Raw genomic sequence first — 19,862 nt, 5'->3', positions numbered from 1 at the left:
AAACCAATCTGAAAAGGTTACAAACTTTAAGATTCCAACAATATGATGTTCTGGAAAAGGCTAGTGGTTGCCAGGAATTAATAGGAAGGAAGAGATGAATAGGTGGAGCATAAGGAATTTTTAGGGAAGGAAAACTATTCTGTATGATACTGTAAGGGGGGCTACACAGTATTATACCTCTGTCCAAAACCACAGAATGTACAATACCAAGAATGAACCCTAATGTAAACTATACACTCTGGGTGATAATAATGATGTGTCCAATATAGGTTCATCAGTTGTAACAAATGTCTGGGGAGAGGGGTGGTTGATAGGGAGAAGGGAGTGTATGGAAACCTTCTGTACTTTTCACTCAGCTTTGCTATGACACTAAAACTGCTCTAAAAAATAAAGTCTATTGGGGTGCCTGGGTGGCTCAGTTGGTTAAGCATCTTGACTTTGCCTCAGGTCATGATCTCACGGTTCATGGGTTCAAGCTCCATGTGGGGCTCTGTGCTAAGAGTTCACAGCCTGGAACCTGCTTCAGATTCTGTGTCCTGCCCCCCCACCCCCCCACCGCTTCTCCCCAACTCACGCTCTGTCTCTCTCTCTCTCTCAAAAATAAATAAACATTAAAAAAATTAAAAATAAAAAAGTCTATTTTAAAAATATATATTGGGTAAATAAATATGGAAATGCCAAAGGAAACTTTAGAAATTACTGAACTCTCATTTTATAAATAGGAAAATTGAGCCCCAAAGGATTTAAATTACTTTAAAAAATAAATAAATAAATTACTTTCTCAAGACGACTTAACAACAGCAACAACAACAAAAAGAGATAAACTAATAAGGAATTATTGGGACATTAGGCCTCAGTCACTTAAAAACATGCCTTTCAAACACTTTTCCTAGCTCCTACATACCACATCAAGAACGTTTTTTCAGACTTGTTTTTTTTAAAAAGAATAACTGTTGATTTGAAAATTTAATTCTAAGACTCCACCAAAAAATTGCTAGAACTGATACATGAATTCAGCAAAGTCACAAGATGTAAAATCAACATACAGAAATGGGTTGCATTTCTATACACCAATAATGAAGCAGCAGAAAGCGAAATCAAAGAATTGATTCCATTTACAATTGCACTGAAAACCATAAAATACCTAGGACTAAACCTAACCAAAGAGGTAAAAGGTCCATATACTGAAAGCTATAGAAAGCTTATGAAAGAAATTGAAGACACAAACAAATGAAAAATATCCTGTGCTCATGGATTGGAAGAACACATATTGTTAAAATGTTGCTACTGCCAAACGCAATCTACATACTCAAGGTAATCCCTATCAAAACAACACCAGCATTCTTCACAGAGCTGTAACAAACAATTCTAAAATTTGTATGGAACCAGAAAAGACCCTGAATAGCCAAAGTAATGTTGAAAAAACCAAAACTGGAGGCATCACAATTCCAGACTTCAAGCTATATTACAAAGCTGTCATCATCAAGGTAGTATGGTACTGGCAAAAATAGAAACAAAACAAAAACAAAAAAACACAGACACATGAATCAATGGAACAGAATAGAGATCGGAAATAGATCCACAAAGGTATTCAACTAATTTTGACAAAGCAGGAAAGAATATCCAATGGAAAAAAGCCAGTCTCTTCAGCAAATGGTGTTGGGAAAACTGGACAGCGACATACAGAAGAATGAACCTGGACCACTTTCTTACACCATACACAAAAATAAACTCAAAATGGATGTAAGACCTCAATGTAAGATAGGAAACCATCAAAATCCTAGAGGAAAAAATAGGCAACAAACTCTTTGACCTCGGCTGCGGCTACTTCTTACTTGACATGTCTCCAGAGGCAAGGGAAACAAAAGCAAAAATGAACTATTGGGACCTCATTAAGATAAAAAGCTTCTGCAAAGCAAAGGAAACAATCACCAAATCAGCATGTAGGATCCTCAAAAAATTAAAAATAGAACTACCCTATGACCCAGCAATTGCACTACAAGGTATTTATCTAAAGGATACAAAAATGCTGATTCAAAGGGGCACATGCACCCCAATATTTATAGCTGCACTAGCATCAACAGCCAAATTATGGAAAGAGCCCAAATGTCCATCGACTGACAAACGGATAAAGGAGATGTGGTATATATATATGTACAATGGAGTTTTACTCCATGATCAAAAAGAATGAAATCTTTTTGTGGCAAAATCTTGCCATTTGCAACAACATGGATGGAACTAGAGTGTATTATGTTAAGCGAAATAAGTCAGAGAAAAACAAGTTTCATATGATTTCACTCATAGGTGGGATTTAAGAAACAAAACAAATGAACATAGAGGAAGGGAAGCAAAAATAAGATAACAACAGAAAGAGAGGCAAACCATAAGAGACCCTTAAATACAGAGAACAAACTGGAGGAGAGGTGAGTGGCAGGATGGGCTAAATGGGTGATGGGCATTAAGGAGGGCACTTGTTGGGATAAGCACTGGATGTTATATGTAAGTGGTAACTCACTAAATTCTACTCCTGAAATCATTACACTATATGTTAACTAACTTGGATTTAAATTTTTAAAAAAAATTTTTTTTAATGTTTATTGAGAGAGACACAGCATGAGTGGGGGAGAGGCTAGAGCAAGAGAGGGACACACAATCTGAAGCAGGCTCCAGGTTCCGAGCTGTCAGCACAGAGCCCGACATGGGGCCCGAACTCACAAGCTGCAAGTAAGATCATGACCTGAGCCGAAGTTGGACACCTAACCGACTGAGCCACCCAGGCGCCCCTTGGGTTTAAATTTTTTAAAAACTGAAAATTTAATTCTAAAAACTTTTATCAAAAGTCAAAACTTTCATTTTCTTCTTTTATAGTCCAAGAAAGGACACACTGTCAAAACCTTAAAGTCTCTTCATAATGGATAACATAAAATTTACATGAAAAAAAATTCTGAATTAGGTTATCTATATGACATGAGGTATTATCAATTGATATACTATACAAAATAAAAGATAACAAAAATTATTTAGTAACTTGGGGAAATACTATATAACATTAAGAGAAAAAGCAGGATATAAAGCTATATATAAAATTTCATCTCAATTATGTTAAAATCTTAAATACATGTTTTCAAAAGACTAGATGGATAAAGAACAGAATAGTATCTCTAAAGGAAAGACTTCATGGTGATTTTTTTTTATACTTCTCATTTCCAAACTTTATAACATGTATTTCTTGTTTGGGTAGGATAAAACCATTTAAAAAAAAAAATTTAAGGCGTGCCTGGGTGGCTCAGTCAGTTAAGCGTCAGACCTTGGATCAGGTCATCATCTCATAGTTCGTGAGTTTGAGCCCCACGTCAGGCTCTGTGCTGACAGCTTGGAGCCTGGAGGCTGCTTCTGATTCTGTGTCTCCCTCACTCTCTGCCCCTCCCCTGCTCACGCTCTGTCTCTTTCTCTCAAAAATAAACATTGAAAAAAAAATTTTTTTAATTGAAGATAACTGAGTTTACTATCTCGTAGTTGCTTTTCAAAAGGGAATTCAGTGGTTTGCTCAACAATAATTTTAGAATAGGCAAGTCCTTCATTGTATTTTGATAACATAGTCAAAAATACATTGAAGCGGCTTTATTATCTAAAAGGCAAATCATTTTTCAAGAGGTCAAATAATTTATCACATTTTTCCTATGTGCTACCTTGACAGGTCTCAAAATCTACAAAGGAAAAAGCTAGAGGACAGAAGTTAAGCAATTTCTTCCTTCATAATGCTAGTAGATATAAGGAAGAACAGCAATAGAACCAGCCAAAACCTCTCCCCAGGCCAAAACCTTTACCTCTAGCCTCTACCACCACACCTGTACAACTTTGCCCAGTACAGAGCAGTCTAGACCTCTGTGGTTTATATTCACTACTGTATTCACAGTGGAGCGACATTTTATGTAGTGGTTAGGTTCCAAAGTCAGCCCATGATGTGAAAATCAAATATAGTCAAAATCAATATAGTCAAAATTATCTTCAAAAGGCCTTTAAACTGTTTAAAGGGTGTTATGCATGGTTTTGTATGTACAACCCTATTCTGTAACGTGTATTAATGTACAATACGCTACAGTCTATAGCATGTAATAAAGAGTACACATGGAAAAATACATTCCTGTTGTATTACAAGAGTTCATGTAGTTGAACTGAAGTAAGTTAAATGTGCATGTGATACTCATTCCTCTGTCTTGTCACTGCTTAGTCTTAAATTGCTGTAACCCAACTTTTACCCCTCACTGTACTGAAAATACACTCTTCTAGTCCTCAAATAAAAGACTTTTATTAGTTCCTATCCTCTTGATATTTTTACAGCGATCAACACTGATAAGCATTTCTTTCTGAAAATACTCACTTCCCTAGATTTCTGTAATATTTTACTTTCCTGTTTCTCCTTCTGTTTTCTGAACTATTTCTTCTCTATCTCCTTCTTCATTGACTCTACTTATTCCTGCATCCCAAAGTGCAGATATTAATCAATTATTGATCCTTTATCTTCTCTATATATCCTATATTCTCTCTTACAAATATTATCTACTCTCAGTTTCAACCATTTCTCTGTTAGGCTTTGTTATTATCCGTGTTTTGCAGTTGCAGGAACTGAAATATTGAGGAATTAGGTGACTTGTGCAAGTTCATGTAGCTAGAAACTCATAGAGCCAAGATTTAAGCCTAAGTGTTCTGGTTCTGTTATAACCACTATACTATACCGCCTCCTACAGTAAGTAGATGCATGCTGCAATGTCAGCTCAAACTGATATATCAAAATAAAATGACCATTTCTGCCTCCCAAAATTAGCTCCCTTCTAGACTTCTCTAGGTTTCTATCATTGGTAACATCATGTATATTAATTAGGAATTGTTTTTGTTGCCAACTGACAAAAAACAAAATAAAATAAAAAACAACAATGGCTTTAAGTAATAGAAATTGTTTTTATCACATAAAAGTCTGATTGCTGGCTTTGGTTAATTGATGTCAAACAGTTTCTACAATTCTCTTGACCTTTCCCTAGTGATCACAAAGTACTGCTGAAATCCCAGGTGTTGAATTCACATTCAAGGCAGGGACGGGTAGACATAAGGGGGAGTGACAGAACCACATCTATATCTACCATTTCATCAGAAGAGCAGAAATCTTCCCAGAAACTTCCCAGCACACACCCGCTTATATTTCACTGGGCAAACTGTGCTTAAATAGAAGGGAGACCAAGTTTAAGTAGGTACACTGTTACCCCAAATAAAATCAGGTTTCTCTTAGCAGGAAAAAAAAAAAAAAGGTGGATATTGAACAGGTAACTAATGGTGCTTATATACCATTCAAGAGGAGAACCATGATAAAAATAAAACAGGATAATGTGGTAAGGAAGCATTTGAAGGCTTCTGTAGATTGTGTGGTCAGAAAAGGTTATGCCAAGACACAAATGACAATAACAAGTCACATGTAAGAGTTCTAGTAGAAGAGCACTCCAGGTAGAAAAATCAGCTCATACGAAGGACTAGGATGCCAGTACACTCAGCACATTGAAAGAATAGAAAGAAGGCTAGACTGGGTCAAGGGTAGGGGAAAAGAGGAAGACAGATTGGTATACAAGAGCAAGATCACCCAGGCCCTTGTTAGTCACATTAAACATTCTACCTCATAATATTCTACCATAAACATCCTATAACATTCTACTATACTGTTTTTGCTCATGCTTCCTTCATGCTTCCTTTCTGACCATAGAAAATCAGTCCTCAAAGTTCCAGCCCAAGTTCCACTGCCAAGAACCTCAGTCTGAAGTGATTATACCTTTCTCTAAAGTACTACAGAATTGTCTCATATAGCACAAAGATTACAAACATGGACTATGGAACTTAGTCTCTGCTCAGAACCTGGCTAGTACTTTCAAACTATCTGAACTGGGCAAGTTGCTTAACTAGATGGACTCATTTTCCTTTGCTACAAAATGTCAGTATTGATAACATCTATGTCACAAAGTTGTTATCAGACGATTAAATCAGTTAACATATGTAAAGTACTCAGAAGATTACCTGGCCTCTAATATGTTGGCTATTATTGTCGTTATTATCATAATATTAGTTTTCTGGCATTTACCAAATATATTTTTGTAGTCATTTATCCTTAATATCCCTTTCATGTCTTCTCAATTAAATAATAAGTCCCTGAAGATTTTCAAAGAAATCAGAGTTCTTATCCTTAAATCCCAGAAGTAAAAAAGGACCTATGAAAGAAAAATATCCTGCAGATTTCACTTGGAGAATACAGAACTAGAAGGAAAGGAAATAGAATCATCAACATAAATCTGACACTCTAAGGTGTTTACAAAAAGACATTTACCAAAATAGCAATGGGTATGAGAAATTGTGTACCATTGGAGAAAATGGGAGTGTGTGTTCTAGAAGAGGAAGCAAACTTACTCCCTTACTTTGTGGGATGAAAAAGTAAAAGTCACATAGAGAATGATTCTAACTCAATATAAGAAATGCTTTTTTAACAACAGAGGTCTGTCCAAAAATTAAAAAGACTTCCAAAGAAATTATTAGCTCACTATTAGCTGAAATGAGGACTAGCGAGTCAACTGTGTGGAACCTGTGGACTGATATATAAATAGGAAACTGTATAGAATAGTGCTTATAAGCATGTATTCTTAAGTTAAACTGTCTGAGGTTTGAATCTCAGCACTACCATTTATTAGTTTTGGCCTTTGTGAAGGTTACTGACATAAGATTCCTCATGTATACAGGGAATAACAGTACCCTCCCTCAGCTTCGTGTTGGTTAAATGAGATAATGTATACCAAGTATCAAACATATGGTAAGGACTCCACAAATGTTAGCTCTGGATTGAATAACCTCTAAGATCTCTTAGATATCTAGGATTCAATGGCTGTAATATAAATTTTGTTCTGTAGCTAGAGGACAACTAGCCACTTGTAAATATTTTTTCCTGTGTTGACATCCATTCCACAATCAAACGATTAACTTCCTAATACTCATATTTTTATTTGAGACTTTTTGGTCTCAAGCATCAGTACTATCATGTAGTAAGGTTATCATTAAATAAGAGTATTTTCTTTATAATTATCTTTAGACTGAAAACAAGTAAAAGGAGGAAGAATAGGGGATGTGAGATAAGATAACAATAATCTACATCAGCAGAGCAGAGGAGGTATCTAATTTCAGGGGGGATAGAGATGTGATGGCAGGATATTTATCAAAGTGAGCAATTTCACCCCACAGAACTCGGAGAGGAAGATTATATAAAGGCACAAAAATAAAGGTGAGACACAAAACTGAAAACAAGGAAACTCACTGAAAGCCTATATATAGACTCAATTCTCAGGTCCCTCTTCACAACCCCCTTCTCTGCTCCACACTAGGCATCCTACGCATAGCAAAATAAAGGTTTATTCTTTGGAAAAACTGAATAAAGATATGGCCTTTTTAGTACACCAGGCACAGTGATGACTAAAAGCTAAAGAATTAAGTGAGACTCTAGAATATTAAACTACAGGGTTTTCAGTATCCTTCACATCTCGGTACTGGAGCACCAGCAAGCAACATGCATTCCACAGGGAGATGACAGAACTCCCCTCTGAAAACAATGAAGCAACTCTAGAGAAAAGATTAGCCCTTACTAACACTTGGAGGTCACCCAACGAAAAGGCAAGCTTATCACCTGATCACCCTACTATGAAAATCATCAGCTAACAAGCCATGCTCAAACACACCGAACTTCTCACCTCTTTAGTGCCTCACTCTTAAGTATAAACACATAGCAGTTATTTAAGGGAAGGCATCCAAAGGAGAACTGTAAGATTAAAGCTGAAACAAAAACAAGGATCCAGAAGGAAACAGAAACAGCAAAAGAAGCAGAAGAATTTCAAAATTACTATATAATTAATTTCCTTGGGGATAAGAGATAATACATCCATTAAAAAAGAAGAGAATACAACAGAAGAAATATGCGAAAATATACTGGATTTACTATAATTCAATTACTGAGCTCCTTGCTAATTTATAAAACAAACTTACAACAAAATCTCTTTAATTCATTCCTTCATTCAACAACTATTTATATATTCCTCCAATATGACAGGCAATTTCTAGGCACTGGGGAAACAATAATATACAAAACCAGCAAATACTCCTGAGATTACAGTCCAGTAAAGTAGAAAGGTGGTAAATTAAATATGCATAAAGTGTTTATAGATGGTATATCAGTGTGTGTGTGTGTGTGTGTGTGTGTGTGTGTGTGTACACTTAAATTAACATGCTAAGGAGAAAAATAAGGAAAGAGGGAAGTAACAATTACATAAAGAAAGGGTAGCCAGGAAAGGGCTAAGAAGGTGACAGGTGAGTAAAGACCTGAAAGAAGTGAAGGAGGGAACCATGAGGATATCTGCAGGAAGAGAATTGCAGGCACAGGAAAACAAGCAGAACCCTTGAAACAGGACACCTAGCATTTTCAAGAGGCCAGTGGGGCTGGACTTGAGAGAGGTGGAGGGAGAGATTAGAGAAGTAAGGCAGGTAGAGGGAGTTTCCACTTATAGAAGGCCTAACAGGTCACTGGAAGAGTTGAGGGCTTTTGCTCTGAATGAGTTAGAAAGCAAGGGATTTTGAGTAAAAAAAGTGACACAATGTTAGTTACTTTTTTTTTTTTTTTAATTTTTTTCAATGTTAGTTACATTTTAACAAAATCACTCAGGCTGCTGTTTGGAAAAGATACTGTATAGACAAAGCAAGGGAGATCAGTTAAGAAGACACTGCAGTAATCCCAAGGAAGATATGCTCGTGGACCAGGGTAATAATAGTAATGGTGAGAAATAACCAAATTCTAAATATATTGTAAAGGAAAGATGATAGAATTTGCTGGATTGGGCATGGGGTGTGAGACAGAGCAAGGGATTCAGGATGATTCCAAGTTTTTAGACTGAACAACCAGAGTAGTGCAGCTGCCATTTATAGAGTAACCAAATTCTTTTCATTTGGTTTATTTTACTTTACTTCTATAATTTGCTAGTGTAAAATTTCTTTGGATGGATTTAAGATAAAACTGTAATGCCATGTTCCTTTCTATACAGAGTACTCATGATAAAACTCCAATGAAATAAAACTAATTTTATGTTAGGATTTTTAAAATGGATTTGTTTATTTACAGTTATATTTTACAACTTGGAAAGAATTAAAACAAGTATTTTATAAATATAATTATTTAGAAGGACATGATGAGATTAACCATGCCACCAACAACAATCATTAAGAAATGGAAAAAAAAAATAGATAAAGCAACTTTTAGAAAGCAGCTGAAAGCAACCAAGAAAAAGAAAATCCTGAGAAGTAAAAATCTTAGGGGATGTATATCAAGAAGTGACAGAAGCCAGGGGGCGCCTGGGTGGCTCAGCTGGTTTTGGCTCAGGTCCAGGTTTATGAGTTAAGCCCCGCATCAGGCTCCATGCTGACAATGCGGAGCCTACATGGGATTTTTTCTCTCTCTTTCTCTACCACTCCCCTGTTCTCTCTCTCTCTCTCAAAATAACTAAAAACTTTAAAAAAAAAAAAAAAGAAAGAAAGAAATGCCAGAACACAATGGAATAAATATCTTTAAGGTACTGAACAAAAGACTGCTAAAATAGAATTCTGTGCAGCAAAAATATTTTTCAATAATGAAGGCAACCTCTTCATCATTCCTTCCCCTCCCAAACAATTCATTTCTAAAGCCACTAGATGCAGCTGGACAAAACAGGCATCCATGCCAGGGTCAGAGAACTCATCCTGGTCTACTGAGTATGTGGAAGCCAGACTGGAACCTGGCAGATATTAATCAACTGATCAAAGTTAACATCATCAGTAAAAAGACAAATTGAAATAATGTGCGAACCACTAGGATGCAGTAAGAACACACAGAATCACTTCTGTGATACACCTGACAAAGATGCATAATCTGAAAAATCCTGAGGAAACATCAGGCAAACACAAATTGAGGGGATAATCTATAAAATTATCAAAAGTATCTTGTAAAAATAAAGCCAAAAACAAAAGTGCCCATAATCTTTGAAAACAATCAAGGTCATGTGAAAGTCAAGGAAAGATGAGGAACTATCCTAGATTTTTAAAAATTCAGTATATATAAATGTATCACATTATTCTGAACTGGAGCCTTTTACTATACAGAGCATTACTGGGACAGTTAGCAAAACATGAATAGTTTCTGAGAATTATATGGTAATAATGTACAATGCTACTTTCCTGATTTTGATAGTTGTCATTAGGAATTGCACACTCAATTTTTCAAGGGTTATGGGGCATCATGTTGGCAACTAATTCTCAAGTGGCTCAGGAAAAAGTTATTTGGACCATATTTACAACTTTTCTGTATGACTGCTTTTATTTCAGTTTTTTAATGAAGACATAATAAAGTTATAATCAACAAACAAAAACTGAGAGAATTTATCACCAGCAAACAACACTAGAAGAAACAGTAATGGAAATTCTTCAGAGAGAAGCAAAATGATCCCAGAAAGAAACAAAATAACACGAAAGAATGAAGGTCATCAGAAAGGGTAATAATGATTAAAACAAAATGCTTTGTGGAGTTTAAAATATATGTAGGATTAAAATATATGACAAAGCACAAAAATAGACTTTAAGGAAAAAAATATTACTAGAGATAGAGGGTCATATAATTACAAAAGAGTTAATTCATTAAGACCTAAAATATTAAATTTGTATGTAACTAATAACATAGCCTCAAAATATGTAAAACAAAAAGCAACAGAACTTAAAGGAGACAGACCCACAATTACAGTTGGAAACTTTATCACATATCTTACATACTCTGCAGGAACAAAAAGGACATGAAAGATTTTAACAACATGATTAACTACTTAGAGACAGGGAGGGAGGGGATTGTCAGAGACAGGATTAAATAGAACTATGCCATAGAGATGCTGAAGTCTAAAGAAGTGGAAGATGAAAGAGGGATGGTTGGTTTGTATTTTTTTTTATTTTTATTTTTTTTACATTTAAAAAAATTTTAATGTTTATTTAGTTTTTTTTTTTTAATTTTTTTTTCAACGTTTATTTATTTTTGGGATAGAGAAAGACAGAGCATGAACGGGGGAGGGGCAGAGAGAGAGGGAGACACAGAATTGGAAACAGGCTCCAGGCTCTGAGCCATCAGCCCAGAGCCTGACGCGGGGCTCAAACTCACGGACCGCGAGATCGTGACCTGGCTGAAGTCGGACGCTTAACCGACTGTGCCACCCAGGCGCCCCTTGTTTATTTAGTTTTAAGAGACAGAGACAGAGCACGAGCCAGTGAGGGACAGAAAGAGACAGAGACACAGAATCTGAAGTAGGATCCAGACTCTGAGCTGTCAGCACACAGCCCAACACAGGGCTTACGCTCACGAGCCATAAGGTCATGACCTGAGCTAAAATCAGATGCTTAACTGACTGAGCCACCCAGGTGCCCCAAGAGGGATTGTTTTAGATGCACTCCCAGTGTATCTTCATCAAATTCACCTGACTTTAAAATTTTCCACCTCTCTCAATTCTTCTAGTCCATTTGCCTCCTTATCCACAGAGATTCCATGATTGACCATTTCAGTGAAATAAAAGATACTCCTAACTCTATCTGAAATTCTGCTGTCTCTATCATGCCAAACTCTATTGCTCATTTCATCTCCCAATTCAAGGTTTTGAAGCATTCTTAAAGCAAGTCATGAAACTCTAACAATTAAGTTTATTATAGTAGGAAGACCCTTACTATTCTCTTGCTGATTTTTACTAATTGTGTGGTAGATTCAAATAGGGCAGATTTCATAGACCAAATAAAACTTTCATTTGAACCTTAAGGAAAATACAGTGAGTATGTCGTATAAAATGTTTTTTCACTCCCCAAATTAAATTGTGTTTCCTATTTTCCTTGCCTATAAACTATATTTTTAACGGAATTTAACATTTTTGTTATGCATTTATTTCTAGATTTAATGTCTATTTTGTCCACTTTGACTATCAGTTCATGAAACCAGGAGTTACAACTTTCTTGTTCACCATTGCAAACCCAATCCTAGATGGTCATTCAGCAAACTCAGTGAATACTTACTATGGGCCAGGCACTGTTCTAGAAGGTTTGGGATACATCAGTGACCTAAACAGGCAAAACATTCCTGCCCTTGTGAGGTTTATATTCCACTGGGGAATACAGATAATAATAAATATAATAGGTAAATATATAATATAATACATCTATATAATAAGTAATAATATAACAGGTAAATTATATAGTGTATTATAAAGTAGTAAGTGCCTTGAAAAAGATAGAATGACACGGTAAGAGGGAATGGTAGGGAAAACTGTTTAAATAAGGTGGTCAGATTAAGCCTCATTAAGGAGACATCTGAGCCAAGACTTAAAGGAAGCAAGGGAATCAGTCCTGCAGATATGAGGGAAAAAGCATTACAGTCCATTGCAAAGGCACTAAGATAGGAGCCTATTAGGTTAGACATCTGCAAGGAAGCCAACATGGCTAAAACAGAATGAAAGAGGGCAGAGTAAGACATGAGGGGTTAGGGTAAGAGGGTGGGGCATGGAGACACACATCATCTGAGGCCTTGGAGGATATGGTAAGAACTGTTTTACTTGTAAGTGAAATGGAAAGTCAGTGCGGGTTTCTGAGGAGAAGAGTAGTATGCTTTAAGTTTTAAAAACATCAGCAAGGCTGCTGAGTTGAGAACAGGTTCGGGGGAAGGGGGCTTAGAAACAAATTAGGCCATTGACCATTATAGTAGCAGTAGAGGTATGAAAAGTGGTCTGATTCTAGATATATATTAAACATAGAATTGGTTCTAGGATAGGCGAGATAGGAAGGAGGTAAGGATAACTCCAAGGCTTTTGGCCTCAGCAGATAGAAGGATAAATTTGCCCTTAAATGAGATGAGGAAAATTATGAGCAGAACAGCTTGAAAAGGGGGGTGCCTGGGTGGCTCAATCAGTTAAGCATCTGACTCTTGATTTCAGCTCAAGTCATGATCTCATGGTTCATGAGATCGAGCCCCACATCGGGCTCTGCGCTGACAGCACAGAACCTGCTTGGAATTCTGTCTCTCTCCCTCCCTCTGCCCCTCCTTCACTCATGCTTTCTCTCTCTCAAAAATAAATAAACATTAAAAAAAAAAAAAAGAATAGGCTTGAAAAGAAAGATCAGGAATTTGATTTTGGATATGTGCATGAGACAACACAAGGGATGCTGAATGGCAGCTGGACATATACAATTTATGAATGGAAAGAGGTGGGAACTAAAGATATGATCTTGGTCTTAACTGACTTATAATTGATAAAGCTATATGACTAGATGAGATCACTAAGATAAAGACATGAGAACTAAAGACTAAGTCCTGCAGTGCTCCAACATGAAGAGACTGGGAAGAAGAGCAGACAAAGGCGCACTGAGAAGGAAAAACTAGTGAAGAATGAGAAAAGCCAAGATAGTGGTTGTAGAAGCCAAATAAAGAGGGTGTACAAAGGTGCAATGGGTGTTCAGCTATGACAGATACAAATGTTAGGATAGGTGGGATGAAGACTAAGATATGACCCATAGACTTAGCAATGTGGGGGGCATCAGCAACCCTGAGAGGAGTTTTGGTGGAGTGGTAGAAGTGAGAGCACTCAAATCTCTTGTTGACTAAATGAATTACCATATTAACAGCAATTAATTTTTTCTCCTAGACACTTATTTAAGTGTCTGTTAAGTCTGCAAAGCAGACTTGTTTTTGGACTCTCTCTTTCACTTGCCCTCAAGTCCCAGTGGCTGCTTGGTCTTATAGATTCTACTTTCACAAACTCTCTCAAAATAGTTGCTTCCTCTCCCATCCTACAGCTCTGTCTTCATCCAAGTCTTTGAAGAAGGCACTACAAAGCAAGTCTTTTAATAAAGAATGCTGGCACCAATTATCCATGTTTTTTAAAAAAAAAGATACATAACTTAAGACATATACAAGTTCTAAATGTGAAACATAAAACTTTTAATACTTTTGGAAGAAATGTAGGAGAATGTGGGGCTCCTGGGTGGCTCAGTTGGTTAAGAGGCCAACTCTTAGTTTTGGCTCAGATCATGATCTCGTGGTTTGTGAGTTTGAGCCTCACGTCGGGCTCTGTGCTGACAGCTCAGAGCCTGCTTGGAATTCTCCCTCTCTCTCTGCCCCTTGCCTGCTAGCTCTCTCTCTATCAAGATAAACATTAAAAAAAAGAAGAAGAAATGTAGGAGAATATAAGAAATATGTTTATGACTTTGGTTATTACACATTTCTTTGATAGAAAATTCAAAACCCATAATGAAAGAGATTTACTAATTTGACTAAAATTAAAGATATCATTGACAAGTGAAAACAGTAGCCTAGGAGAATATATCTGTAACACATTGAGCCAACAAGTGATAGTATCCAGAATTATAAATTTGATTTGATTTCCTTCAAATCAAATAGCTTTATAGAGAATTAGAGAAAGGAAATGAGTAAGAAATTCACAAAAGAGGAACCAATGGACCAATAAACTTTGATAAGACATTCAGTTTCACTATTAATCAGAGAAATACAAATTAAAGCTACAAAGAGATACTATGTATATACATGAGATTGGTTAAAAATGTAAAAGTTGTACAATATCAAGTGGTAATATGGAGCACTGGAAATTTTCATATACTGTTGGTATGATAACTTTGGAGAGCATTTGACAATATCTAACAAATCTAAAAATATGCATACCCTGTGACGCAGCAATTCCACTCCAGCATATCTAGAGTATCTTAACATAATTCCAGTTAAAGTACTACACATACATGAAGAGATATGGACAAGAATATTCTTATAAACATTATTTGTAATTAAAAATTGAAACAAGCTAGATGACCATCAACAAAAGACAGTTTGAATAAAACTACTACTCAGCAATTAGGAATAAGCAACACCAAGACATATAGATATAATCTCTAAGTCACTATTAAATGAAAAAGCAAGTTGCAGGATCTATACATTTTTATATAAACATACCATTAATGATAAGTTTAATAACATACAAAGCAAAATATATTGTTTATGGATATATAAAGTATGAGTATTATATATTAATTTAGGATAGTAATTAACACTGGGAAGGAAGGAAGGGAATAAGATTGGGGAAAGTTAATACAATTCAATTATATATGGGTTTTTTTCCCCTTAAGCTCAATGGTAGCACATGGGTATTTATTAAGTTATTCTCTGTATTTCTGTATGCTTGAAATTTAAAAAACCAATAAAATCAACATACTGCTGAAGTACAAACCTCAGCCTGGCATTCAGGACTCTCCATGATATTATTCCAACCTCTTTTTCTAGCCTCATCCTTTGCTATTTCCTGTAGCAGTGTTTCTCAAGCCTTGCACATATATATGCCTCCTTCATTATTTTTGTTATGTATGCCATCTCTGTTATAGTTAGTGACTATTTTTCTTTTCATAGTTTTTAACTTAAGTAGCCTTTTACAAATCACTAATTAATAGGAAACCATGTTTAAAATGCCAGTTATATTTTTCTAATATGATTATAAATAAACATATAAATATTAAGATAATTTACCCTGGTGCTACCTAAAAACATCAAGTATACACTTTGGGTTGTACTGTCTTAACACCAGTGGTTCTCAAATTTGGTGTACAAGACTACTTGGAAGGCTTGCTAGAACTGGAGACTCCCAAGCCATATAGGATCCTAATTTAGGCAGTCAGAAGACAGAAATCCTACCCTACGTGTACCCTTGGCACCTAACAAATTGGACTATTTGCCATTCTCTAGAAGAGCTCTACATTTTCCTTTTCCAATACCTTTCCTCCTGTTATTTCCTCTGCTTGAAGCACCCTTCCTTCTACTTAATAAGCCATTAGAAATTAAGCCTACACTTTAAGGCCCAAATTAAATATCACCATCACAGTAAAGAACTGTGACTGGGATGTGACATTGCTCTCATTTCAACATCCTTCCTTCCGCTATCAATTTATTTCTAGTTCTGTATGTGTGCTTATCATATTCAATGTAATGTATGTCTACCTGTCTTATTCTCTCTCTCCTGGCCTATAAATGCTATTCGAGGGCAGAAGCCTTAGACCTGTTCAAAAGCAGGGATTATGGCTTGGTCATTTTATCCTTTCAACATGGTAGTTACAGATACTTGCTGGGCTGAGCCCTGCTAAACAGTGAATTAATTTCACAATTTTTATTAACATTTTAAAAATCATGTAGTATAAGGCATTAGAATATTCATACCGCATTACAAATTAAACATGAGAATCTAGGCTACCTAGCTTCATTTTCAAAATGAGACAACTGACATTATATCCTGTATTGAATCAAATAATTTAAATTGTTTTAATTTTTAAAGAGAAAAAAATAACAGTGTAACAAAAAAAACACCAAGTTCAGTTTTTAAGAAGAGAAGGAAAACTACTTAATTTGCAACCTTCCAAGCAAAAGTAAATGATCAGGTTATTAATCGACCAAGAGTTTTTGACACTACTACAAAAAACTACTAACTTAAGAAACAACCTTGTTGAGGGTGGATGATGGGTATTGAGGAGGGCACCTTTTGGGATGAGCACTGGGTGTTGTATGGAAACCAATTTGACAATAAATTTCGTATATAAATAAAAAAAACTATAAATAAACAGAAAAAAAAAAAGAAACAACCTTGTTAGAAAGTTAATGGACTCTACCAAAATTCTCAGTACTTCCACATGATATTTCAATATTGCTTCCCTTTGCTTTAATATTGCATAATTACTCTGATGCATCATGAGCAATAATTTCTAAGTATTTTCCCATGTAAAAACCATAATATAGATATAAATAGGTATGTATGTGTATATAAACCACAAAAAGTATCAGTTTTAATCAGAGAATATCAACATGTAACTCATTTGTGAATCTTGTTTTTTCACTTTGGTAACAATAATTCGGTTTGTTTCTATTCCCGGAGTAGACTTTTACTGTTCTAAACGTACTTATTTTCACCTGGATAGAAAACAAACTAGTGGAAACAAAAACACAACTTTCTAATGGGAAATGATGGTCAACCTCAATCTCTATTACAATATCACCTGGATTGGTGTATTTTAGCACATATTTTACATGGTACTTTATAAAGACAGAACTGTCAAACAAAAATATACAAGTGTATATACTAACTTCAAGTAATGAAAGAGGGGGAAAATGGAGAATACACATTTTGTTACATTCACTTGGCCTTCTGGGTTAAAAAAGGAGAATGAAAAGACAACAATTCTGAGAAATGAGAAGTAAAGTTCCCCTGTGTCTCATTTTCTCTTCTCATTCACTTTTCTGTCATGTACCTGTTAATTTTCCTCTTTTACATGGCAGGTCAAGTAAACTACTCTTCGCTTATATGAAACTTCTTATTTAACTTTTTCATTATGTTTTTACATTGTAAAGATCAAATTTCAGCCCACTGTGTCCATTTTCCAGAATAAAACTAACTGGAAGTTAAAGCAATAATGAGGTATTACTATACCTGAGCTCAAGTTAAAAATTTCCAAAAATGATTCTAATATTGGTTTTGTTTACCATAAAATTATAGCCTATAACTACTGATACTAATAAAGACAGCCATCCAGTTATGCTTGCTTCCTAAGTAAGTAATCTTTTTTATTTTCTAAAGTACTAAATATAGACAGACCTTAAGGTTCTATGTTTTAGCAGTACTCAAGGACCAAAAGAAAAAAAAAAAAAAAAGCTAAAGTTTAAAGGTAATGAGAAGGAGTTAAATAAACCTATTTCAAAGACCCTATAAGTAGAATAGATCAGATTAGACAAGCTTATTGGAAGGTAACAACACACTTCATTTAATAAAGCAGTTCTGAGAAATCCAAAAATACCATTTCTCTTTAAAAAAAATCAAAGAAGCACTTGGACTAACAAGAAATAATGCACAATTTGGCTTGATCAAATACTTCATTAATTTTTTTCTACCCCCTAAGGTATTGCCCTTTTAAAATCCTCTTCAAATAAAATATAACTTAATTGCTTGCACATGGCTACAGTTTGGGAAGGGATTTTTATTTCAACAGTGCCACCTAGTGGGGCAACTGATACTTTCAGCCAATTGGTTTTTTTAGTCTCAAAGGCTAGGAGTCCCCAAGTAGTTTTACTTTCTGGTTCACAGTATTCCTGATAATATTAACATTCAAGGGGAAATTTTACAAAAGAATAATTTACAGATTTCTGTCCTCTGATAGGCTATCTCTAATAAAAATTAGGTCATTTACAAATATAATATTTTAAATAAAAGTACCTTAGTGATTTCTTCAGAAGCTCGTTTGAAGTCCTGAACATTTCGACAGTAAAATCCTATTGTACAGCTAGGATCCATTTTTCGAAATGACATCTTTTTGGGAGAAGGGCAGTGGAATGTCTGTAATTTTAAAAGGTCTTTAGGATTAATTTAGTTTTATTTGATGGACTTCAGTATATACAAGATATTACTTAAATTAAAATTTGCCATTTAACTTTTCTCAAAATTATAAATATGCTTTGGAACAGTGCTTTAGTCTATCCTATGAAAATGGTCCTTTCCACCCCCCAAAGCTTTATTTACATTCAGTTTACCAAATCTCCACCGTATATGATATTAGTGCCATTCCACAGAAGAAAAGAAGTGTGTCAAAAATGGCATGCATTTCGAACACTTGCAGAAGGGAAGAAAAATGTGCCACTGAAAAAGACATACATAAGCTAGCAAGGTTTAGAATTCAGTTAGTTATTTCTATGAAAGTTCAATTAAGCCTGTTTTTTGAGATTTTTTAATGTTAGAAAACCTTTTAATAAGGATATCAAGACATTGTAAACAAATACACAGATTCATGTAAATGTTCCATAATGATATGAAAATAGGTCAACTTGAGAATTTTAGCATCTGACACAATTCATACACACTTACATATTCTTCCAACTCACTCTTCTACTTGTTTAAGTTCTTGTTTATTCCTGTACGGGACACAGTTGTAAACTGTTCTATAATGGTCCTTGCTATCCTCCTTACCAGTCTTCCTGTCACTTCACTTTTTCTCATGTAGTCACAGTGCCACAGATATAAATTGGCTAGGGAGGCTGCTCTAGCCTCTCTACTCTTGCTAGTGAGATATGGCTAACTAGTAGAGTCTGGGATCTTCAGAAAATACAAAAGAAAAGGGTAGAATATAAAGCTAATAATTCCAGGGGCACCTGGGTGGCTCAGTTGGTAAAGCAACTCTTGATTTCAGCTCAGATCATGATCATAGCGTCATGAGATTTGAGCCATATCAGGCTCTGTGCTGGGCATGGAGCCTGCTTAAGACTCTCTCTCTCTCTCTCTCTCTCTCTCTCCCTCCCTCCCTCCCTCTCCCTCTCCCTCTCCCTCTCTCCCTCTCCCTCTCCCTCTACCCCACTTGCATGCACTCTCTAAAAAAAAAAAAAAAAAGCTAATCATTCCAATCTTTTTTTTTTTTTTTTTCATTACCACATTCTGGTGCTTTGCTTAAAAGATTTTTTTTTAAACTGCTTGAATGCTCAGAGGTCTTGTCCTTAAAAATCATTGATGCTACCACCAAAGTCTGTTTTTGTATGTATAAAAAAAGGTTATATGTAAAAAAAGGAGGACCATAAGTAAATATATATATATATATATATATATAGTCACATTTGTTTACATTTGTATAAATAAACTCTGCAAGGGTAACCAAAATTGGGGTGCCTGGGTGGTTCAGTCGGTTAAGCATGCAGCTCTTGGTTTCAGTTCAGGTTTGTGGTA

The 19,862-nt window shown here is 35.4% G+C and overlaps 1 protein-coding gene across 6 annotated transcripts in view; it reads right to left on the bottom strand.

The window, feature by feature from the left end:
• Positions 1 to 19,862, bottom strand: part of ATG4C (autophagy related 4C cysteine peptidase) — a 91,551-nt gene that overhangs the window by 3,066 nt on the left and 68,623 nt on the right. For 4 of the 6 annotated variants that reach the window (XM_086717183.1, XM_025935260.2, XM_086717185.1 and 1 more), the window contains one exon: positions 18,369 to 18,488. The exons of 1 other annotated variant lie outside the window; for it this stretch is intronic. In XM_086717183.1, the coding sequence (XP_086573309.1) occupies positions 18,369 to 18,488 (120 nt within the window). Of the gene's footprint in view, positions 1 to 18,368; positions 18,489 to 19,862 lie in introns of those variants that run through there. One more of the 6 variants, XR_015254754.1, reaches the window with a different exon arrangement.

The sequence above is a fragment of the Puma concolor genome, chromosome C1 (assembly GCF_028749965.1).
Source record: "Puma concolor isolate L17-30 chromosome C1, mPumCon1.1.hap2, whole genome shotgun sequence".
Taxonomy (NCBI): Eukaryota; Metazoa; Chordata; class Mammalia; order Carnivora; family Felidae; genus Puma; species Puma concolor.
The sequence above is the reverse complement of the archived record's forward strand: the minus strand, read 5'-3'. Positions and strand labels throughout refer to the sequence as shown.